Source organism: Cibotium barometz, chromosome 19 (assembly GCF_041138505.1).
Source record: "Cibotium barometz isolate CiBa-2024 chromosome 19, ASM4113850v1, whole genome shotgun sequence".
In the NCBI taxonomy this organism is placed as follows: Eukaryota; Viridiplantae; Streptophyta; class Polypodiopsida; order Cyatheales; family Cibotiaceae; genus Cibotium; species Cibotium barometz.
Window position 1 is genome coordinate 37,518,331 of NC_141064.1, and position 25,521 is coordinate 37,543,851.

At 38.6% G+C, this 25,521-nt stretch overlaps 1 protein-coding gene and 1 pseudogene across 1 annotated transcript; both read left to right on the top strand.

Moving 5' to 3' along the window:
• Nucleotides 1–1,054: 1,054 nt before the first annotated feature.
• LOC147628542 (uncharacterized) lies at nucleotides 1,055–1,982 on the top strand (annotated as a pseudogene).
• A 10,534-nt stretch (nucleotides 1,983–12,516) lies between these two features.
• Nucleotides 12,517–15,684, top strand: LOC147628543 (scarecrow-like protein 18). Its single transcript, XM_086814196.1, has 2 exons — nucleotides 12,517–12,582; nucleotides 13,137–15,684. Exon 2 carries the CDS (start codon nucleotides 14,103–14,105, stop codon nucleotides 15,405–15,407), a length of 1,305 nt encoding a protein of 434 aa, XP_086670322.1. The 5' UTR covers nucleotides 12,517–12,582; nucleotides 13,137–14,102; the 3' UTR covers nucleotides 15,408–15,684.
• Nucleotides 15,685–25,521: the final 9,837 nt, after the last annotated feature.

Here is a 25,521-nt window from a genome sequence, read left to right on the forward strand (position 1 = left end):
GGACCGATGGGTCAATGTATCCCAAGGATCCATTTACACATGCACCACCTCCATTTTACAACATTACAAACCTACTACATTTCATGGGTGATGGTAGACAAGGTTTGCTGGGTTGTGCCCAACACTTGGAAACAAAAAGCGACGGTTGTAGAACATTAGAGGGATTTTCTACAAATAGAGACCATTGAAATAAAAAAACTAAATGGGTTGTATGTAGAGAAGCTTATGGCAAACAAAGAAACAATTCAAGACTTGGAGAAAAAGATTGATGCTTTAAGGAGAAAGGACACAACACTAGGGCCATGTAAAAGAAGAAGGTAACTTTGCAACATAGAGAAAATGAAAGTTGGAAGTGAAGGGATGAAGAAGCGAGTACAGGTTGTAAGGTAATGTTAAATCTTGTTTCATATATATTTCTCTTTTTAGATTAGGTTCTTTGTTTAAAACTAGACATAAGTAATCAGATTTGATGTTATTCTATTTTTAGATCTTTACTTTATCCAGAGTCCAAGGTACATTCCGAAGCTGGAGTGCATTATAGTCATTTGGTACCAAAAGGAATAGTGGAAGAGATGCTGTATCAAAAGAAGTTTTAAAAAATCAATGAGAAGCATGTGTCTTATTTTATGAACAAGAACCAGCTCGATGCAACTTAGGTGCAAGCAATGTTGGATGAGATTGGCATCTCTTAGAAAGCATATAGTATACTGTTTAAGACACTAGCGAAGAAATGTCAAAGTAAGAAGCATAAAGGTTCGTTACTTCTTCCAAAACCAATGCAAGTAAATTCTGCACGCCAATATATGAACTCAGAGGTGTTTGAGAAGCTTGGTTCACGAGTACATATTGAAGCAACATTTGTTGCTAAAGATAGAGAGGTACTCTTTAACCAGCATAACAATATTTTCTTTGATCTTGAAGCTTTTCAAAGGTGCACGGAGTTTAGTTCTTTGAGATTAGTCAAAAAGAATGTGAAGGAGTTCTAAAATTTGTTTTGAAACTAGATGAATGTATTTTAAAGAACAGAAAAATGGAGAGGGTTACTATTACTCTAATGAACAGGGCCTTAGACACATCAATTACAAAAGATGATGCAAGACATTTCAGTGTTCAATTGGAGAATAACATATTGCCGCTTGGATCTTTTGAGGTATCTTCTTTATCATTAAATATGATTGTATATTACGTTGAAATAATTTAAACACGAAACTTGTATTAAACATGAGCTTCTTCCTAATGACACAGGTGGATAAAGAAGACTTTGAAATTTTGCATTGGGTGTTTCATCAAACCACAATTCCATCACTGATTAGTGAGCAAAGAAATGGAAGGGACCTTCATGTGCCTAGGTTCGGTGACTATAAAGTGGAATGGCACATGGCAGGTGATTGGAAGACTCTAAAATGCATGTATAACATAAGCAAAGGTGAAAATGCAAAGAGTCCATGTCTATATTGCATGTCAAGTGCCAAGACTTTAGATCATGTACTATGGAACAAAGCTCCTGATAGGCATTTAAAAGATAAAGATTTCAAAGTAGTGCCTGATATTCCTCTATCCAGAGTGCACATATGCACATTGCATGCACTATGTAGAATTATAGAGAAGCTGGTGTATTTGTACATATTCTTTGCATGGATGTTAAAGCCTAAAAAAGAATCTTTAAAAGCAATAGAAAAAGTGCTATCAGACATTGGCTTGCATGATGGGGGGCATGTTAAAATTGAGGAGGATGATAAGCGGTCACAAGGGGCAGCAAAGTACCAAAAAAACCATCAATAGGTGGTGTGAAAGCTAAAAGATTTTTGTCATACTGCCTCAAAGACTGTTGAGATAAAAACAAGCAAAATATGTTTAATTGATGGAAAGATATACATAATGCAATCAAGGACATTGGAAATGAAGGTTCAATCCAAAATCGGAAGGCAGATGTGTGGATTTCACTTGACAAGATCTTTGCACTCATGGAGAAAAAGAGCTAGAGCAATAGTGAGATAAAATTATTTGAAAACATATTAGAGACTTGGAGGAAGGCATTCATTGCAGGATGGAGTGATCATGTAACTCATTACATGGAACTTTAAAAACTGTTGTAATCTCAATACTGTGAGACCAACTAATACATATATCTGATTTTTTTCTGTTTTATCATTGATTGCAGCATATACTATATAATCATACACCATATTTCGCAAAGACATACGGTTCATTATCAATATGGTCAACTCAAGGCATGGAGAAGTCACATTACATGGCAAGAATAGGTTACTTATTTGAAAACATATTAGAGACTTGGAGGAAGGCATTCATTGCAGGATGGAGTGATCAACATGTAACTCATTACATGGTAAGAACTTTAAAAACTGTTGTAATCTCAATACTGTGAGACCAACTAATACATATATCTGATTTTTTTCTGTTTTATCATTGATTGCAGCATATACTATATAATCATACACCATATTTCGCAAAGACATACGGTTCATTATCAATATGGTCAACTCAAGGCATGGAGAAGTCACATTACATGGCAAGAATAGGCTACTTTAAGCACACTAGACATGGTGGAGGCAAGAATCGAGCCAATAGTCTTTTAGAGTTACATCAATGGACTTACAAGAAATTGATTCACAAAGTAAAAAAAAAAGACACATTCAAGTTCTCATCATTGACACGTGCAATAAAATTGATTAATAAAGAAAAGCGACAATGCGCTTGGAATCAGTCAACTGGCGAGAGAGCGCCATCAGTTGTGGCATCGCTCAAGAGTCAAGGTTGGGAGAAGGTGGTCTAGATGAGGTGGGCTTGATCTTCTTCAGTGGTCTTCCTTCTTTATCTTCCTTTTCCTCTTCTTTCTCTTCATATGCCGAGAGATCTATTTTTGGCATCTGCACCGTTGGAGACAACAATTTTGACCGCCTTTTTCTTGTCCTTATTAGATATCTTTTTCCATATGGATGCAATGTGTATGGGTCTGTAATTCCCGCTACAATAGCATGCGCTGTATATGATAGGTAGTAGGGGCATCTTAGTGCTTGGCAACCATACCCCTGACCAAACACCCGCAGTGCAAATTGTTTCTCGACAAGCACCACCTTCTTAGCATTTAAAGGCATGTTGTGTCCACCACAAAATCGGGATAGTACTTTGAATGCGAATAAAGGGAATCTTGCATTGTCTTTTGAGAACTCCTTGTGAAATATAATGATCTGCGTATTAAAATTGTAATCATCATTACTCATGTCACTGCTTGTAATCATCATTACTCATGTCACTGCTTGCTGTTGTCAATTTTAATCAAGTGTCGTAAATTGCACGTACCTTTTGATGATTCAAATGTCTTATATATTGAGCGAGAGCAACATCCTTTCGATGACCTGTTGACTTTGAAGTGGAAGCACCGGATGATCTTGAGCCTCCTGCTCTCTTCAGGAAATCATCATCATATACAAAAACCTGGTACCAATGTTATATGTTTAATTGACACAATTAACAAAGTCCACGTAAATCAAATTCTTATAGTTTGAAAAATCTTTGGCTCTATTACCTATTGATTTTCATCACCCTCAAGCATGGATCTTGTCCACAAAGGGATCGTGGACTTACTGTCTTCATGCACAGTAGGTGCCAAAAATTTACCCATATATCTGCCAAACCAAGACGGTCGGCAATTGCTGCAGCCTCCTCGGAAGGCAATTGGGTTTCATATGTCCTAGCTTCATCGAACATCTCCTCCTCGGAAGGCAATTGGGTTTCATATGTCCTAGCTTCATCGAACATCTTCTTTAATATCTCCTTGCTAGGCAGATACTCGGAGTTCTGGACTGCAGAATCAGCTAGTAGATAATTGTCAACTCCTTCCTCTATCCAACCCATGTCTGCTTCATTAAAATTTGCTAAGGCAGCCAAGCAATAGTCTTCACGAATATTGAAATGTTGCATAATGTGTGTTAATAATACATAATTAGCTTGGGCTGCCATAGTAAAGCTGGGCAGCAAGGAAGGTAGTGACAACTCCACCTGTTCATTCTCATTAAATTGACTGTCTTCCAATGAAATAGGTGCTGCATCAAAGGGGATAAGGGATGCATTAGCCTCAAAGGTTTCCTTTTTAGCCTATGCCCTCTCCTTTGCTGGGTCTATAGACACCTCTTCCTCAACCCCATCATCCTCGATTGGCACTTGATGAGTGCTTGCCAAAGTCACCGTCTCTCGGGCTCTGAGTCCTCAGTAAAAAGATGTAGAAAACAAAGAAAACCATAACTAAATTGGAGCAGGTGACACTTCTTTGAGTGTATTGGGCATTTTTCCTCTACTCTATTTGCTGCAGCAGCTGGGAATCTTTTCAAGACAATGGCTAAGCCTCCTCTTCATGACTTTGTCTGTTGCAAAATCAGGTGGATGAACATATTGTTCATCACCATTGGACATAACAATATTGGCAGAAACAATGTCTTCATACTCCTGCTCATGGTCACCGAGAACAATCCTACAAGAATTAATGACATTCTTAAGAGAAAGTTAGGCTTGTTGAACATTGCAAACGTTCATGGGCTTGTGCATTGTACAAGAACATAAACAACTTTTCTACACAAGACTCTCTAGCCTTGTCATCTGATTCGTAGATAATGTCCAACTCTTTCGAAGATATGCCTAAAAAAAACATTTCAGTCAATTAGAACATGCACGCTTATTATACATGGGGTCAATATCTGGCGATAAGGAGATTTGGTATACACATACAAGTCCCCTGCTGCTTGGTACTAGCACAAAAAAAGAGGGGTTAGTACCAAGCGATAGAGGGCTTACGCGAAATTCATGAGCCCATCACCGCTACTCACTCCTAAATTTAAAGAGACTTAAAGGGGTCAATAAGTTTTTTTTGAGATGAAGCCTTTATATATTAAATAAAAAACATACAAGCGGCATATTTTGTATTTTAGTTGTATTTTGTAAGCTGAAATAGTCTATCTTCCAGGCCTGAAAATTGATGGCCTGCCCTAACCTTCAACATGAAAGCCTATAAACTTACTTGGCCTTCATATTTACAGAAAAAATATGAAGGTTTTTGCTTTAGTGGAGGGTGGCTCAAATCGGCTTGCCCCCCACCTCATCGTGTGTGTGTGTGTGTGTGTGTGTGTGTGTGTGTGTGTGTGTGTGTTGATCTTGTTCCTTTTGAGTGTTTTTGAGAGAGAGAGAGAGAGAGAGAGAGGGGGGGAGGGAGGGAGTGAGGGCGGGGCATACCTGCAGAAAAAATTGAAAGCTTCAATTTTCCAAGACGAAGGGACAAGAGAGAGAGAGGAGAGAGAGGGAGGGAGTGAGGGAGGGGCATACCTGCAGGAAAAATTGAAAGCTTCAATTTTCCAAGACGAAGGGGCGATGGCGTTCGCGATGCAGAGGGACGGCAACGTATCTTACTCAACGCAAATGGGTGTCTCAACTTATCACAAAGCCGGTTAGCTTTGAGGATTTCCTATTAGACTTAAACCTAGAAGGATTTTAGCATGCAAAGAAAATTTATGAAATAGTGTTAAGTTATAAAAATGTATGTCCCAAATTTCTTGATTTGCTAGTTTGAGAAGAGTCTAATGGAAATTTGGGTACGTTTCTCAAAAATATTTTCCTCGAATACTACTCCCAAGGGAGATTTGGGATGTTATCGACTCATACCACTCGTGCGGACATTTAAAAAGGTGGATGCATTAATGATGCATCAATATGGTATGTACTATGTGCTCACTCCTCTCCTTTCTTGCATGTGTTTATTTTTTTCACCTCTGAGTCTCTCACAAAATAGCAAGAGAGCCAAACGCCATCACTGCTACATCCATCGTCCTCCGAGTCTCCGACTACATCAGCCTCCTCAACACCCCCCGAACTGAGCAAAACGCCATCGGCCTCTACATCCATTGTAGGTATTTCAGAGTTCTTTCAGACCCTCTATTAACGTTTTGTTGGTTTCGACCTATGGGTTTTTGTCTGTGCATATCGCTTGGTTCCGACCCCACTGTGATAACGTTGGTCATGGGGTCAATACCAAGCAATTCAAAGGCCTCCGAAATCCTGTCTTCTTTATATCACTTGGTACCGACCCCATTGTTATAATGTTTTTCGTGGGGTCAGTACCAAGCGTTTCGAAGCTCTCTGGAGTCCTGTTTGTTTTATATCACTTGGTACACACTATGATAATGTTGGTCATGGGGTCAGTACCAAGCGATTCAAAGGCCTCCGGAATCGTGTCTGCTTTATATCGCTTGGTACCGACCCTGTTGTCATAATGTTTTTTGTGAGATCAGTACCAAGCAATTCGAAGCCCTCTGGAGTCCTGTTTGTTTTATATCACTTGGTGGCAACCCCATTGTCATAATGTACCAAGCGATTCAAAGGCCTCCAGAATCCTGTCTGCTTTTTTATATCGCTTGGTACTGACCCCACTGTGATAACGTTGGTCATGGGGTCAGTACCAAGCGATTCAAATGCCTCCAGAATCATGTCTGCTTTATATCGCTTGGTACCGACCCCATTGTTATAATATTTTTCATGGGGTCAGTACCAAGCAATTCGAAGCCCTCTGGAGTCTTGTTTGATTTATATCACTTGGTACCGACCCCACTGTGATAACGTTCGTCCATGGGGTCAGAGAATTGAGAGTTTTGGAGGCTGCTGCGCTGGTTAGAGCGGCATTTTCACTTCGGGGCGGCCAAAGACTTGTTAGGCCTCTGGATGGATACGATTTACATGTTTTGATGAATGACACAATGGAAATCACAGATAACATTCTCAATATTTTACTATGGTATGTATAGTATATATAATGCATGATGTATATAGTATGATGCATGACTGAGTTGTAAGTATCAGTGGACTAATTCTTTGTTCTTTTCATTGTTGCCTTTAGGTATTGTATATTACTACTACCAGAAGAGGTCCAAAAGTGTACATACACTGAGGATTCTCTCATTTTCGTGACATTACAAAATGATAGCTCATCATTTTTGAGTCTTATGTCGTGGTTTGAACCAGTGAACCTTGATTTGGCAAGACTTATTTTCACGGCTTACCATGAAGAGTGAGTCTCATGTTAAGTTTTAAATTGACACCAAATATTTGGTAGTCTATATGTGTTTTCTTTAATAACACCTATGTCCTCTTTGTTTTTTTTCAGCCGACACTGGAGTTTACTTTTGTATGTACGACATTGAGCAAAACACGTGTTATTTTGCAAACTCTATTCAACAATATCATGGCCGCATTAGAGAGTAAGTCCCTATTGATATTTCCCTCTTTCACAAGCATATAGATTTATTTAAGCAGGATAAGCTGATGCTTGTTTTTTTGACCTCTCAGATGTGCTTAAAAAATTGTATATGCATTGGAACATCTCTTAATGGACCTGAACCTTGTACAAAACATGACATATCATAGGATAAGGGTGCTAGTCCAGCCCGAAGATGTCAGTTGTGGATGGAGGACGGCCCTAAACACCTACCTTTTAATAAAGAAAATTTTTGATATTCCTGATGTAAGTGATGTTTGTTAAGTGATGTTTGTAACATAGACTTGCATAATTTAACGTAGCTATAATGTCCCTAACAAAGCTTTTCTCTGTGTACAGGAAATAATTCTGAACAAATATGCTCCCTTGCACGTAAAACAGTTCAGGACCAAAGCTATACAAAGAATTATTTTGGCTATCCATGATCGTGCAGAAGAAGAGATCAGGAGGGCAGATGAATTTGCAAGGGAAGCTCTAGAGAGAGTACGTCAGAGAGAGGAGGAGCGGCAAAGACAATTCGAAGCACATATGGTTGCCCTAAATGATTATGATAGGCTGCAAGCTGAGGTGGATGAATGGGTGGAGTCCAGGAGAGGCAGGTCGAGATGTAGGCAGAGAGGGGAAGAGAAGAAAGACTGTGGGAAGAAATGGAAAGCGTGCAAGAGGACCAAAATCGAAGGCCACCTCAGTCCCAAGCACAGTCTAGTTTTCAAACACAGCGTCGCTTCTGTGGCCCAGAGTCTTTTGATCGACGTCGGCATCATTAGACTTTTATTTACATTTGTAACGTTAACATTAATTTTGTAAGAGACCTGACATTGTTTTGTAAGAAAAAAATCTTTCATATATTAAATTGCTTTTGGAGTTACAATGTTTTGATTGTCATCATTCAACGACTAATCAAGTGAATAGTATGAGAGACAGATTCTTTGCAGAAAGTCATTTTCTCGTTTCGCCTTGGCACCTGAAAAAAGGGTTTTGTTAGTGGTATCTTACATAATGTTCTGCACATCATACTAAATGGTGAATGTAAATATAAATGGTTTACCTTTTTAGTATCCATTATAAATGTATAATCTTTTGGCAATTGTTCAATCTCCTTGTATATGTAAGGTCTTCTCTAATTTGAGAAAAAGATGTTTTAGATAGTGCGTTCAGCATTGTAAACAATTTTCGTTCCAAATATATCTCCATTACTAGAGGCGTATTCTCGGGATCTGACTCCAAATCTTGATCTAATGGAACAAGGTTGCCATTAACATAATGATATCTGGTGTAGTGAAAAGTTACAATGAAGTTTTGAGAGCCAATAATGTACTTGCAAACTATTGACTTCTTCTTCAAAATAGAAATGATGCTTTATGTCTTTCTCATGTCCCAACCATTGTCCAAAAAGTCTAGTGTCTTACTTGAATTGCAAATAAATATTGTTGAAGTATTTCTTATTTCTTTATCAAAGAAAAAGTCAACAAACACTCGATAGGCATAAAAATAGTAAGCTTGACATTCTTTGTTGTAACAGATGCCTTAAGAGACTTCTGTATGTCGTGATACAACTTGATCCTATAGCTTTCACTAGTTTGTGAAGTTGACAATGGCCAATATTTGCTTCCAAATAATGGGAGGGGTAATGGAGTCAAATGACCCCATCCAAAAGACGTGTTTGGTTCAAAGTACTGCATATCATAGAAAAATATACCATGGTCTGCAAGATCTCTATGAGTTCTTCCTTTGTAAATATGTTCTCCTGCATATGTATGGAAAGGGTAACAAATCCCACTTATACTCTCCACTGGTTGTTGCTAGTTTATCCTATTGGATGGATAAATATCTGCATAAAACCAAAAGATTAGACATTTTTAAAACAACAATTAGACACTTTTAAAACAATAAGGAGACAAGGTTGAATGGATAAACAACTGCATAATAACAACAATTAAACACTTAAAAACAAAAGAAGCTTTGAGTGAGATACTACTCATAGTTTGGGACGATATCATGGAGAAGACTAGGAGGAAATTTTTTCACCCTCAAGTCTACATGCTGGAAAACATGTTGTATTAGTACCTCTGTCACAGGCTTCTAGATTCACATACCTTGAACTCTTTAACTTGTCCCTTGAATGGCTCCACAAATTTATTAGCATTTCTCCTCTTCCTCTTCCTTCTCTGTAAAAGTACACAGCTCTCGATTATAATTGTAGAGGGTATCCATGTCCCATCATCCGTATTATAACTATTGAATACAATAATAGTTGAAATGCTAGTACGAGGCTTTCTATAGGTTGCCATTTTGTGTAGCAAAAGACACACGGAAGAAGAAGATGAGCGCTTAATTTGGAGGAGACTTAGAAAAAGAAAGAACGACTATGTTGGAGACGAAGAAGATCAGAGCTAGTTTTGGGGAGAAACATTTACTCAACTTAAAATAATAATAAAATAATACTAAATGTTGAATTTCTCCGTTTACGGAAGCCTCTTCCTCATTGGTTGAGCGCCACTCTCTCTCTAAAACTAAAAGGCCCAAAAATGAGCCCACATTTGGTCAATATGTAGAGGAAGTTTCAAAAGATCTAACTGCACATTTTCAAGTATAGCAATGCACATGTTTTAATTATATAAGGAATGAATATCAATGCATTGAATAATTTTATCCATATTTAATAATAAATTTCCTTCAACTAAAAAAGTATTTAGATTGATAGAATCCTCCATTGAATTCTTTAAATATAGATATCTATGTGCAAGGTAGAGATCTTATTTTCAGATACTAGTGATGAATATAAAAGAGATCCCCATTAATTATTTTGACAAAACTAGTCTTAATTCTACGGTTAAAACATGCCATTGTCTCGAAAATTTCAAAATTATAAATTGATGGTCAATATAGTGAAAATTAGTAATCTTTAGCAAATATGTCATGTTTTCCCAACATCATAGTGTGACGACTTGTGCACAATGGTGGGAGGACAACCCCCTCCAACTATTTTACATAGCACAACTCATTTGATGCTCTTAACAGTGGTTTCAATACCTTAGGCAATCATTAACTCATGATTTCATATAGCTTTTTAGTCCAGATGCCGCATCCCAACTTGGAGTCATAGTATGTTTGGAGCTCACCATCAAAAGTGGGGATTGAAGTGGCCAACCTACATGCATTGCAGTTGGCAATGGAGTAAAAGTGTACTTTGGTATTTGAACTTTTTAATGCTAGCTAGTGGACAATAAATTCACACACAAAATGATATGCATAGTGAACATTTCTTCTAAAATTAAGTTGTGTGATTACATAATGCTCAAAAGAACCGTTTGCTTATACCCTCCATTGAAACGACAAGCAAGTTATAGATGTGCTAAATTAATATAAATGTTGTTGTGATGGATTAACAAGTTGAAAGTATCGGTTTAAGGTTAGCAAGTGACCCAAGTGCTCGAAAAAAAATGTTTTTTTCAACCCTTAAAATTGAAAGCATTGCTTAGGTTTAATCGGTTTGCAAATCACTACAAATCATAAGGATGCGGGGATTTATAACTAAAATGTGCAAATTTCATCTCTAAAAATTAAAGGCAAAACTAAATTCCAATCGAGATTTTTGAATTTCAATCATGAAAATCACACTACAAACCGGGTTATGTAAGCAAGGAGCAAGACTTTTAGAAAAGCCTTTAGTGAGAAAGAGGGAGCTACATAATTGGGCTCGCCGCGTGAACCTGCTATGTTTTTCATGATTTTCTGGATGTACGTACTGGGGATAACTCTCCACTGCAGCTGGTATGCGTACCTTAAAAAAATTGCGTACCAGGTAACAATGCTGTAAGTCGTTAATTTCTTTTTTATTTTTATTTTTGTGTGGTTTGGACAATTCAAAATATACCTTGCAGGTTAGTTTAGAGCTACGGCATTTGGAATCAAAATTATTACCATGAAATATATCGCCGGATTCGCCACCTTGTGCTAGATAGGAAAGACTGTGTGTGTGTGTGTGTGTGTGTTGATCCAAGGTGGGGGTTGAAAGCTGGCGTGTGTAGTCATGTTCTTCAGTACCTTGGTGCCGGTGGGCAAACTAACCAGTTGCACCTGACGTGACAATCAAGGCACAGGAAAAAAGAAACAATATAAAATAATAATATAAAATTGCTACATTGTATAATGTTTTTATCCGTCCTGGAGTGAAAAAATGTGGTGAAAAATGAGGCGTGCATAATTATTATTAGTTATTCAAAAACAGGGAAAATTATGGCGGCTGTTGCTCAAAATTCAAAAGACTGCTAATTTCTAAAAGCCTAAACCCCAATATAAAAAAGGTCAACACAGCCGTAAGGACTTAAAGGGCTGTGGTCCGCCCTGGCGGGGCCCAGCTGTGATGATATGAAAGTGGGACCCGCCGTTTCTCACCAACCTGGTCGGCCCTCCCACTCAGCACTGAATAGTCAGCACTTCGCAGTGGCGTGCGTGTGCGTGGCGTGACTGACACGTGGACGCTTGCGATTGCAGCAACAAAGTATGCCACGTCTACTGCCGCCCCACGAAAAAAAAGAGTCGCCCTTTTGCCTGCGTGCCTGTCGTGTAGTGGATGTGAAGCGACTCAACTCTTTAAATTAATATTTAGTGGGAAAAAAAGGGTTAAAATTTTGGCACACGGGGTTTTTTTGGGTTTTTTTTTTCAAAAGAAATGAGGCCGCTTTCTTGCTCATTACAATAGCACACCCACAACCGTTTCTTTTAACTGTTGTCACCATTATTTTATCTTCTTGAAAAATATAGTGTTTTTCCTGCACCCATAGGGTAGATTTAAGACTTGTCTTTTTCTCTTGTTAAAAAAACCTCGAAATTTAAATTAAAAGGAGAAGAGATACACACAGCTTTTTTTAATCAAGAAGACTTCCGACTTTATCTACTGTATATATATTTATATATATATAAAATTTTGAAATACTATTTTCTTCCATAACCTCATTACTGTCTTCAAGTTTTAATCTGGACAAATTAAAAACCGTCAAATAAAAATACATTTTCTTTTTCTCTTCTTAATATAGCAGATAGAAGAGAAAAAGAATTTTGTTATTTTTCCCTCCATATAAATTTTGTTTTTTTAAAAAGAATTTATGTCTAAAGTTGTTATGATGTGGCTATCGACAATTTCTGCTTTTTTTTTTTCTCCGCTGAGTTTTAGATACTGATTCTGCGTGTTTTTCCCATTCTCCTTAGAATCTGATGTTATAAAGGCGGGTGCAAATCCTCTCTTTATTCCTTTGCCCAACAAGAGCACTCTTCCTCATTTGGGCTCACTCAAGCATCGGCAGGTAATCATCTTTAATCTCTTTGATTAGGGTCCTATGGACAAATAATTTTTTTACTCACCAAGCAAACAAACGTCACATCTGCTGCTTCTGCACAAAAAAACACACAACGCAAATCCAACTCTGCGCACAAGTACTGGCACATTTTGTGAGCATAGGCCTCTTTGCCTTGGATCTGATCACTCACTCACACACACACCCTCTCTTACTTACATACACACACCCACCTCTTATCAAGAGGTTTATGACTCTCTGCACTGTAGTACTTCTTGATATCACCGACGCCTCTCTCTATTCTCTCATCACAAAGCTTTGTCTCGTTTATGCCAATTTGTGGCAGCCAGAGTTAAAGAAGCCTAATGGTACAGCAGAGGCAGAATTAACAACAGAAGTACCCTTGTGCGTGTGTGCACTGTGTAGAGAGAGAGACACCGAGATAGAAAACCTTTGCCTGAAGTGAAGAAATTTAAAATGCTTTGCTGAAGGACGAGAGGCTCGAGAAGAGTGGGGGAAGAAAAAAAAAAAGACTACATTTCTTTTTTTTTCTTTGGGTGCAGAAGACGATAAACAAGCACACAGAGACCGGAGGATTTGAGGCACTGCAAAGCATAATGTGGCTGTGTTTGCAGCTTCTCTCTGTATGAATGAATATTTGGGTCCCTGCCTTCTTGCAGTGATGATGTGAGTGCTGCAGCCTCTTGCTTGGAGTTGTCAAAGGCAAGTGCATTACGCCAGATTTTCATGTAGTACTCCTTCTCCCTTTTCACCTCTCTCTTACCTTAGTCTATTAATCTACAGTAATACATTCATTGCAATTGCTCTCTCTCCCACCTTAAGTCTATTAATCTACATTAGTGCAGTCATTGCAGTTGATTGTAGGCCTACTATCTGCTCCAACCACTACTCAATTCTTCATTGCTTAGCGCGCTCTCTCTCTCCCTCTCTCTCTCTCTCACGCACGCACACACACACTCACAGAGTTTATCATGTATCAGCCTATATACCTGCTAATCGCATGTCTACGCAACCTCTGCAATCAAGAGAGAGAGAGAGAGAGAGAGAGAGAGAGAGAGAGAGACAGACAACTAGCTGCCTAGACAATATAGCCTTCAGCTTTTTATGATTGCTTTTTTTGCCCCCTCCCTTCATGCATGCATGCATCGGATGTATCAACGTGCTGGTTTAGCAAGGATTTTTTGAGTTTTTTTTTCTTGTATCGTCTCTCCATTCGTGCAGACGTACCGTCCCTTTTGCAACAAATGCAAAGAGAGGTGTTACGTCGGAGGAATCTTGTGAGAATCTTGCGATCATGTTATCTATATATATGATCTCTTACTCCCGGACACAATGCATGCACGACAGCATTTCTCTAATTACCCACGGGTTATAGTAATCCTCAAGTCGATAATCCCTTCAATCCTTAATCAAGGATTTTTATGTCTATTTTATTAAGTACCCGCTGCCGTGCCTTGATGATGCTATATTAATATCAATCCTAAGGTTAGGTGGGGGCAGATGTTCAAATGCACTCCTTGTTGTTATCTCCTAGATCCATTAAAATTGCACCCAACAACCATAGTAGCTCTTTGTGCTATAAACCGTTTGAGCTGCAGGCGTTTGGTTTCAATGAAATGCTTGGATATTCTGATGCACAAGGTTCAGAAGCAAGCTCATCAGGAGGAGAATTCTCATATTCAGGTGCTAACAAAAGCCTAGGGGATCTTTTAGCAGAGTGTGGGCTAGCAGTCTGTCAAGGCAAATGGCAAAGATCTATACAACTGATCAATTTTTTGTCACAAAAGGCTTCACCAGATGGGGACTCAGTGGAGAGAGTGGTAACACACTTTGTGGACAGTTTAGCAGCAAGAGTTGTCTCCACCCTCGGAGAAAGCCAAGTTGCTAACCAACTTGTCACCAGGCGGCTTCAACAGCAGCTGTATCAGAGGCCTCCCAATGATGATGAGATGCATGGAGCTTATCTTTCATTTAATCAAGTCACCCCCTTCATTAGATTCTCTCACTTAACTGCTAATCAAGCCATATTAGAGGCATTAGAAGGATGGGATACAGTCCATATTGTTGATGTGGAGATCATGCAGGGTGTCCAATGGCCCCCGCTTATGCAAGCCCTGGCTGAAAGGGTCGGAGGGCCGCCCAAGGTCCGAATCTCGGGTGCTGGACCAAATCCGACCCTCCTCGAACAAACAGGCAATCGGCTCACCACATTTGCGGCCTCTCTTGGCCTCCCCATGTTCGAATTTCACTCTATACATGCCAACAGCATAGAAGATCTAACCCCCTTGATGCTTGATCGAAGGCCAGGTGAAGCACTTGCCATCAACAGTATACCCCAAGTGCACCACATGTGGCACAACCAAAGGCCCTTTTTATCAATGGTGCACTCTCTTCAACCCACTATAATCACCCTCGCAGATACAGAAGCTAATTACGATCTACACTCTTTCGTGGATAGATTCATGGAAGCCTTCCATCATTATTCTGCATTGTTTGATTCCTTAGAGGCCACCTTGCCCCCCTCGAGTGCTGAACGGATCAATGTAGAAACTGTGTGGCTCAAAGGGGAGATTATGACCCTCTTGGCTGCTAATGAAGGCAATTTAATAGATGCCCAATGCTCTAAATGGAGGGATTTGCTAAGAGCTCAAGGCTTTAATCCGGTTTCTCACAGTGGATTTGCTTTATCACAAGCTAGGCTTTTGCTAAGGCTTCATTACCCTTCAGAGGGATACCAGCTTCATGAAGAAGGTGATTGTCTCCTTCTAGGGTGGCAAGATACTCCCCTTTTTGCCGTGTCTGCATGGAACTGACTTGGTCCCTTTTTCCCCCCCCTTTCTCTTTACCATTTTTGGATTAGCACTAATATGGCCCGATTAAGCCACCGACTAACAAACTCTTGTAATAAGGATCTGGTGGAAAGGACCTCTTCTTTACGTAGCAAGAATTCTAATACTTGTTATTGTTTTGCACCATGAAGGTGCACGAGAAGATTAACCCAATACAAGTGTACAAGTCTTGCTTATGTTAGAATTCTTGTTATTGTTTTGCACCATGAAGGTGCACAAGAAGATTAACGCAATACAAGTGTACAAGTCTTGCTTATGTTTCTCTACATGGGCTTGCAATTCGATGGTTGAACTTTTCTGGTGTTGGAGAGTGTTGTGGCAATGAAGCTTTTCTCATTTTTTGAAGTGAATTATTGGCTTGTATCAATGAAGGTGACTTGTTAGTTTAGTGTGTATACAATCTTGCGGAATAATAGACCTATTATCAAGCTTTAAAAAGAGAGTCTAACAAAGGTTGCAAGAAGGATTGCCTAAGGTTGTTTACAAAACTTGATTTGGCAATTTAAGGTGGAATGGTAGAATGGAAATGAAGCGCTTATAACACTACAGCTGCTGTCTTTGGTTCTTGTTTCTTGATCTTGTCACTCCAAGTGTGTTAAGTCTTGCATGTGTTTTGGTTTGTGCATGTATTGATTCCAATAGGTTAGTCTAGGTATTAAACATTCCAGGGTGGTTATTATTATTATTCATGAGTAGCCTGGTGGTAGAGCGAGGGACTACAGTGCTGGCATTAATTGGTTGCTAACCTTAGGCAATTGGTAATTTTTCAAAGCTCGAAATATATAATCTCTCTAATCCAAACTTTGAATTGATTATGGAGTGTGGGGATGATATAAAGGGTACAATAAAGGTTGAATCTATCGGGCCTACTAGCCTAAGTTGGCGGTTTTGAGCAGAAAAAGGTGGCTGTTGATGATCAGAACATGCTCATATTTTGGTACGAGTATGTTGATATGATCGAAAATTTTGTTTTGCACGCGTGTTGACACACACGTGTTCTGTTATATCAACTTGTGTAGGGTTTGAGAACCAACCGCGTGGATGTGATTGAGTTGGAATTCGGAATATTGCCGATTTTTTTACTAGAAAGAAAGTATTTGTTCACCCTTATATGTGAATAAATTAATGTTTAAAAAAAATGCTGTAATGTGTGGTGGTTTTTTAAATAATCAATCAAAGGTATAGCACATAGGCGCGTGAAGCAGGGAGTGATGATTTTGTGTGAGAGCCCGTGGCCAGCAAAAAGGTTTATTTACACCGGATGCGGTTGGCAACTTTTGTGCGTGTGTGTGTGTGTGTGTTAGCTACGTTATATGCCAACGGCCGCTGTTGAAATCATGAAGGGCCGGCAGAGGCCGGCACACGGTCTTAGCGGAGGAGGAAATATTTAATAGTAAAAATAAAAATACGTATATGCTTTGCTGATACAGATGTGTAACGTGTTTCCATAATTCCTGTTGTTGTTGGAGTGTCGTAAACGGGATCTTTTGGAAGATGAGAAGCCCGCCTGCGGTGGCGTCGCCGAAAGCGTCTGCTTGGCCAGCTACCCACCAGCTCGGAAATTTAACTCCCTCTTTTCTTCATTTATTTGCTCACATATTTCCCGCAATTATCAATAAAGATTGTGTTCACATTGTCCAATGATGCCCATCGCCACTATGGCCTCATTTGGCATTTACGACCATCTTGCCAAGGCCATGGGCGCCCTTGTTTAGACATGACATTCTAATTGGACTTCCGCACATCCACATGCCTTTTATTTTAAAGCGCTCAATGCATAAACCTTGCTCGCTTGAGAAGCTTAAGTGCACGTGCAATTACCTCACCTTACAAATTCACACACCTGCGTAAGTGACCATAACATGTAACATACCTCTGGCAACACCACCTTACATATATAGACTCCATTGTACTTCATGGGAGATAATCTCTCTCATTGTTGCTTGTTTTTAAACCACTCATTCATTACTAGTTGTGAGTAAATGCCTATACCAACAAGGCCTAAAGACACATGTGCGTCGCTAGTAAATGGCTATGAGAGCGATTTGCTTATGTCAACAAGACCTAATTACATGTGTTTCAATCATAGATTCTTGTAGAGAGGCCACCAATTTTTCTTTTCAAATTGCCTCGAGTCTCAATAGATTCCAACTTTCCACTATTAGGGCATTTGATGACAACATGCTCATTATATGCATGGTAGCAAGCATGTGATGTCATAGACAAGGCTCCTACACTCTTTCCTATCATAGTTCCTAGAAGTTCACTAGGGGGAAGGGAGATGCATTTCAAGGCAATTACATAAGGAGATGCATAAACTCAAAGATGAATAGTTTGGGATCTTTTGGTTTGAAGGGGGGAATAGAAACACATTTCGGTGTGGTCGAACTAATCCTATGATGTTTAGACATGTTAATACCCATTGTTCGATGCTCAAGTCTCTTATAGGTGGTGTCACCCAAATAAATGTGTTATATTGTTTGTGTGAGTACATAAAGTCTAAGTTTAAAATATCGAAGGTTTATTGTTTGCTCAATGCTCACACAATGCTCACAAGTCTCTGTAGGTGGTGTCACCCAAATAAATGTGTTACATTGTTTGTGTGAGTACATAAAGACTAGGTTTAAAATACCGATGTTAAATATTTATGTAGAGTAAATGCATACAATTCAACGAAGGGGAAGGGATATGTAGTTTTTGTAGTGCATAAGGCACTTGACAATGGACATAAGAAAAAATAGAAACTTCAAGATGGAAATCTATTGGTTTTAGTAGGGATAGAGAAGGATGTTTATGCATTGTCCAAGTATCCTATGATGTTTCAACATGTCTACTTCCTTGGAGGTAGTGTAGCTAAAAAAAATGTATAATATTGTGTGAGTACACAAAATAAGGATTTGAAATACCAAAAAATGTATAATATTGTGTGAGTACACAAAGTAAGGATTTGAAATACCAAAGTTTTTATACAAAGAGTAAATGCATGGTTCATTAGGATTAAATGCCTTTGACTTTGATAAGTGTGCTAAAAGCAATATACACCATACGATCCATTGTGTAAAATGGGAGAAGCTTCAAAACTTGTAAATCATATAAGAGTCTCTTTGCAAACGGAAGTTCACTTGTGTTTTTATGGTGTAACAAGTGGTTGGGTGTAAAAAATGGTTGTGTTTTATGGTGTAACAAGTGGTTGGGTGTAAAAAATGGGTGTTTTGGATCTTGGAAAAATGTTGAATGCGTCATGTAACTAGGATGATTTAGAGATACAAAACCCTTGAACATATGGTTAAAAAGAGCATTATCCTTTGTGTTTTGTATCATAGGGTATTCTGTTCAATTTATTCGACTAATCCAACATAATGCTATCTTCTTAAGAATGAAGAAACTTTGGAAATAGCTCGATGTATGGAAGAAACAGGATAACGCTAGAGTGGCATTGCCTATCACACTAAATAATAACATGACACTTAAAAAAAAGGAAAAGTAATGGCAACGGGCTCTAGCATGAATGATAACGCTAAGGTCTCTCAAAATGGGGACCTAGGCTAAGGCATCTAATTTCTTTTTTTTTTAAAAAAGCGTGAAATTATATGAAAATGTAAAACATGAGCAGCTACAAAATATTTTTCTTTTTAACCAAGAAGCATAACTTTCTCCTTGGGCTAGCTCATTCTTCACAGTGGTTAAGTTTTGAATGCATTACGTTTGTTTAGAATCCTTCCTCATTATCACCACTTGTTCACTAGCAATCTGTCCATATTTTTTTTTTGAGTACCCACTCTCGCATTAAAAAGGGGAAAAAAAAGGAGGAGGAGAAAAAAGAACATGTGACTAGGCAGTACTGCATATCAGATTACACTTTTAAAATAAGAAAAAAGTTGTGATTTGGTGACCATTGTTTTGGTCGGCTTGGTAGGCAAAGCCGGTGTGTGGGTGGGAATCAGTGTTTGGAAAAAAAACCCGAGTTTAGTGTAGTTTGCACTTGCATATTTTGAAAAATACCTTCAAATTTGAAACTTGAAATCCAGATTTGGAGAAGTTATAGAACAAAAACCTTTAGATTTTAAGATTTTCTTTTATAAATAATTTCACAATTTTTAGATACAGGTTTTCCACTTTTTTATGCGCGCCCCGGGCCGCCCGGCGCCCGGCATTATCAGCTTCAGGCTGTAGCCGGACGTGCAGTCTGGAAGATTTCCATTTGGTCAAAATTATTACTTATTGCTGATGTGGGAGATTCGAATCTCACAGCTCTTTAATCAATCTGGGGGAAGGAGTTAGATAGCAATTTTTTTAAATTAAAAAAGCCTTTGAATCTGCGTTGACGCACAATCACCTGCGAGAGAAAAATATAAATAAACATTAAAAAAAAACGAACCTTTTAGCATATATATCCTAATTGAGTCTGCCTTGAAAATTAACCGTTGTTCTTACTTTTTTATTTGCCTTGAAAATCAACCGTTGAAATTTTAATTCTTTCTTTTTGTAAAGAGATGCATAGATTTATTTATTTATTTTTATTTGCCTTGAAAATCAACCCAATTCTATGATGCGTATATTTATTTACTTTTTTTTAAAGGAAATTTTTTTAATGGCAGCTGCATGGTCATGTATACGTAATAAACGTTATTAATAATTAACACACAAACTGCTAGTCAGACCTTAGTCTTCCACCCTAAGAAGAGACAAGAGAGAGAAAATCAAACGCAATAACGATCCGTTTAACTACCTCTAGATTTCCTCGTGATCCGCCTTTTTGTTGCCACTTCCCAAATCATTGGATTGCTCCCTCCACGTTAATTCGGTCTTTAATTTCTCTACACTCTCTCTTACCTCCCCCTTAAATGGCATTAGCTTCTCTTCAAAAAGGCCAAGATGATACGAATAATGGCATCCATGCTAAGCTATGTAACTCCAACGTGATTTGTGCTTCTTCTTCTTTTTGGATCCTCTTTATGAGATTCGATTCTTTGCCTTCACTTGGAACTTGGAGATAGTTGGAAATTTATTGGCCTTTTTATTCTATTTTTCCCATGTGAGAGTTGGTACAAACTTTACATGCCACTAACTCCCTGGGTGCTACCAGCTTGTAACCATGCATTCATCGATCCTTTCCACCGTGGAATATGAAGAGCAGAACATAACTTTGAACAAGCATTTTCTTCAAACTTAAATCTAATTTAACTAAACCTTAAACTTTTTGAGAATGTTTTTCTCTCTCCCATCAATTTAAGAAGGGGTTTTTAAAAAGATTGAACAAGTTTAGGTTAAGCTAAACCTATCTTTTCCTGAATACGCACCCACTGCTCGACTATAGCCAAGGAGGCTTATTTGGCATTTATTGTGTACATATATACTTGGACTCATATTGAGTGTTTCTACCTTACAACAAGTAATGAACTTTTGTGTGCTTATCGTTCATTATGAGAACGTCTCTAAGTAGTAAATTCTAGCAATATGCCATAAAAGCATTTTGGAATGTGATGCTTCTAAGTGTAGAAGAGATGAGAAAGGATAAATATGTGTGTTCGACCCTTTCATCCTCCAATTCAAATAACACCAAGGGTATTTGCTGATGTGCATGATTTTTTCTTCTTTTGTGCATGCTTGAAAATGTTCCCACCTTTTATTGATAATATTTTGGCCCTTCATAATACCACCAAAGCCACCACTGGTATTTATGGCCTACATGATGACAAATTCATTCTCCCTCAAGATATATTATTTCTCTTTGAGTATTGTCCACTTATATGTATGGCCTGCATGATGACAAATCCATTCTCCCTCAAGATAGTTTATATTTCTCTTTGAGTATTGTCCACTTAAAGCCATAAACGATAAACAAATTAGAGCACATGCACATAAAGGATACTCATGTGCAATCTTGAAGAAAATATTTTTCATGATCAAAAAGTTACCTTTGAGAGTGTTGAGAGAGACAAGAGAGTTAAGGGCAAGTTTGCATGAAACTAGGCAGGGTACATAGTCTATTGAGCCATATGTGTACATGGGCATGGAAGAGAGAGGGCATTTAGGAGGTTGGGAAGGCATGGAGGAAGTGTGTGGGGGATCTAGAAGAGGACGTCATGAAGCGGCTTGCAAAAGAGGTAGACAAGGAGGTCACCACCAAATAATCTATATCTTTCATAGAGCTTTTGTAGAGGCGGTTGGGGTGAGTAGATGGGCAAGCAACAATTCAAATGGGTGAAAAATAGGCTCACTGAGTCTCCAGAAACAAGAGCTTCATGCTGATGGCTCTAATGCCCCCCCAATAATCTCCACCTTGACCCCATGTGGCTCTACAAAGGGTAGTGGGTACATGTTCTTTATCACATGATTTTGTGGATCAACAAGTTGGACTTTTTACTTCTTATAGCATCGTTCTCATGTGCATGGGCAACGTTCCTCTCAAAGATGATCTACGAGCATGGATTGTAAGGAAGTGTTACATACAAAGGTTGTGCCTCTGATTTATTATTTGGCTAAATGCTTCTTTAATGTGCTATCCTATGGAATCCACTCTTTAATGTGAATTAAAGCTTATTGCAAGCTTGTCTAGTGTGGGTTGAATTTTTAAATCTCCCCTCCCCTCCCCTCCCCTCCCCCCTCCTCTTCCCCCTAGGTTTGGCCAACTATTGGAACTAAGGCAAAGAAGCCAGGTCGTACTCTTTATGTACCCATCCTCCTAGGGTAGGGTGGGGATTCTAACAAAGTTTGCATACCTTGGAATACTTGTAAGGAGTTTCGAAAGGTAGCAATAGCTGAATTAGTTATGGTCTCTTGCATAGTGATCCAATGACTATGAAATGGGGGGTGTCTTCTTAGAATGTGAAAGGCCTCAGCATGGTGGAGGAATGAGGGAGCTCTCTTCTAATGGGTTTTGAGAAAAGACAATGGGGTGATAATGTGAATAAGAAAGGGTTGGTGGAACCAGAAGATTGGTGCACTAATCGAGGGCATAATTACTTTAGCCTTCAATATGCCAATACCTCTTCCATACTTGATAGGGTGAATTTTAGAGACAAAGATCATTGGATTCTTCACACACTCAAGGTGTGGATGGACACCATCTCTACTTTATTTGATCACGTTCTTCGAAGATGAAGCGGGGAGGATGTTGTTCAATGGCTCTATCAAATTTCCTAAAAGAAAGTTAATTTTTAATAATTTTTCATCTTATCCAGGGGCATGGACCCCCAAATTAGTACATTATTTTTGAGAAGATGGAAGGAGTCAACATGAGTGTAGGAAAGCTCAAGGTTGTTGAGAGGAGGGATCATCAGAAGGTGGAGGTTCTCTGGGATATGCTTGTAAATAAGAAATAGGTAGTTTCATTTAGCAATAAGTGTTGGCAACTTTATAAGTAGTGCAAGCAAAGATGGAGCTTTTTGAAACTCAGAGGAACCAATCTAGCAGAATTGTAGCTAGGAAACTGCTATTTAGAGAAACTGAGTCCACCTCAAAAGATTTCTAAGTAAATCAAAGATAATTGGATAGGTTAAGGATGAAAATGGTAGGCTCATTAAAGATCCTTACTATATGGCTGAGAATTGGGTAGACTTCTTGGGGGAAGAGGAGCACTCTAGTAAAGGTTTCTTGTTGTTAAAAGAAGATTGGGTTCTTAGCTTTATGCAAAAGAAAGTATCACCAGATCAAGCTACCTTGGCCCATGGAATAAGATGAATGCATGATTGCCTTATTATTGGAAAAGCAAGTGATGTTGGGTAATGCTTGGAGCAAGGGGGAGTGGTATGTGACCCTCAAACATTTGTATGAGTTGTATAAGTCATAGACTATGGTTCAAAGGGTCAAAGGGAGCCCAAAGGTTGAAGAATATGTGGAATGTGTTGAGATATCAAGCTCAACTAGTGTTGTGGACATTGATGAACTGCTAGGTGATAGCTTTCGCACTTATGCCACTGGCATGGTTGGTGAGATTATGGTTGATATGCCCTGCCAGTGGACAACATAGCTGTGTGATAACCACATTTGGAGTACTAGAGTATGGTATAGTTATAGTGGCAACTCATATAGTTGGGTTTACACTATGGATCAACCATTTTATGTTACAATAGGAGAGTACTTTTCCTTTTAGTATGTACTCTTATCTCTTTAGTTTATGGTTGTAGAGAAGAGAAGAAGATAGAAGAAAATTCAACCATCCATCTCTCTGTTGTGTCTTGCTCTCTCTTATGTATGTGTTTTCTTGCAAGGAACTCAAGCTCTCCCTCTCCCCCACATTCTCTTTATGGTATTAGAGCTCCAATTCGTGTGAGACATAAGGAGGCAAGCAAAAGGCAAGAACAAGGCAAGCAAGGAAGCGGTACACGGGTAAGGGTATTTCCATCTCTTTCCCTCTTTGGTGAGAGCTACAGGCAGATTGGGAAGACACTGCCTCATATTGAGGCATCCTCTTGGGTGAAGGAAGAAGACTATATTATGTGTAGTTAACTATGTTAATTGAGTTTTTATGCATTTTGGCATGATTCAGGTCATTTTAGGCCCCGTTTTGGCTTTGCAATATTTTCACAGGCACTATGAAAGTGTCAATTTTGTCTATATATGCCCAATTTCTAGTCAAAGCAAAGTTGCCAGCAGAGCAGAAATTTCATTGTAGAACAATCTGTGCAGAGAATCTAAGTGTTGTAGGTGTCAGTGGATGTATGTTTATGTGACTGGTTCACATACAGTGACACTATAACATGTTTATAAGATTATAGATTTGCTACAAGTGCATAAGGTTTTTTTGCAAGCATTTTTTGGTAAGTTGCTTGCAAGTAAAGATGTATAATGGCTTATCACAGATTGTGAGCAAGAAGCTAGATAATATTAACTACCAAGCATGTAAGCTCAGGATGATCAATTTCCTTAAGGAACAAGGATATTGGGAGTTCATCACATGTGATGAAAGGAGATAGAGATTGCTAAAGAAAATATGACCCTAGAGCAATAGGTGCATGCATATAAAGCATATCATGAAAGAGCTAGAAAGATGCTATACTCATCAGTGTAACAAATTCTATGATGGTGTATATACAAGATGCACAAAAGCATAAGGAGGCTTGGGGCACCTTAGTGAAGATGTACATCATAAACACTTAAGGTCGAAAGATGGAGCTGAAATCTAATTGTTGTAGGTGTCAGTGGATGTATGTTTATGTGACTGGTTCACATATTCAATGCCATTATAAGATTTTTGTAGGTGTCAGTGGATGTATGTTTATGTGACTGGTTCACATATTCAATGCCATTATAACATGTTTATAAGATTGTAGATTTGCTACAAGTGCATAAGGTTTTTTTGTAGGCATTTTTTGCTAAGTTGCTTGCAAGTAAAGATGCCTGATGGCTTATCACACGGATTGTGAGCAAGAAGCCACATAAGAATAAATTCCAAGCATGGAAGCTCAGATGATCAATTTCCTTAAGGAACAAGGATATTGGTTAGGAGTTCATCACATGTGATGAAACGGAGCTAGAGATTACTAAAGAAAATCCAACCCTAGAGCAATAGGTGCATGCATATAAAACATATCATGAAAGAGCTAGAAAGATGCTATACTCATCAGTGTGACAGATTCTATGATTGTGTATATACAAGATGCACAAGCACATAAGGAGGCTTGGGGCACCTTGGTGAAGATGTACATCACAAATACTTAAGCTCAAAAGATGGAGCTAAAGTAGGAGCTGCATAATGTGACTGGAGGAAAGTTGAGTATAAGTAATTAGTGAAGGAAGGTTAAAGGGCTTGTAGATGCCCTTTCTTTTATTGGATCACTGGTAGATGATGATGATATGGTGTCCATGACCTTGAATGGTCAAGTAGCAAAGAATACAACTAGTTTTAGACCTTTATTAGAGTTTGAGAGAACCTTGCTAATTCTCAAGAATTGATCACCCTCCTCATTCATGAAGAAATGAATACTGGGGGGGGAGGTTCAAACTTTGAAAACTCAAATGAATAGGTCTTCTATTCGGATATAAGTAGAAGTAGAGGTAATCATTATCTAGAGGACTAGGTGGTGGTTAGTTGGGAAATAAAAACCAATAGCACAACAACTAGAAACAACAATAA

What these genes read in the sequence shown, in the direction of transcription:
- LOC147628543 (XM_086814196.1), top strand. Translation starts at nt 14,103, where the DNA reads ATGCACTCCTTGTTGTTATCTCCTAGATCCATTAAAATTGCACCCAAC.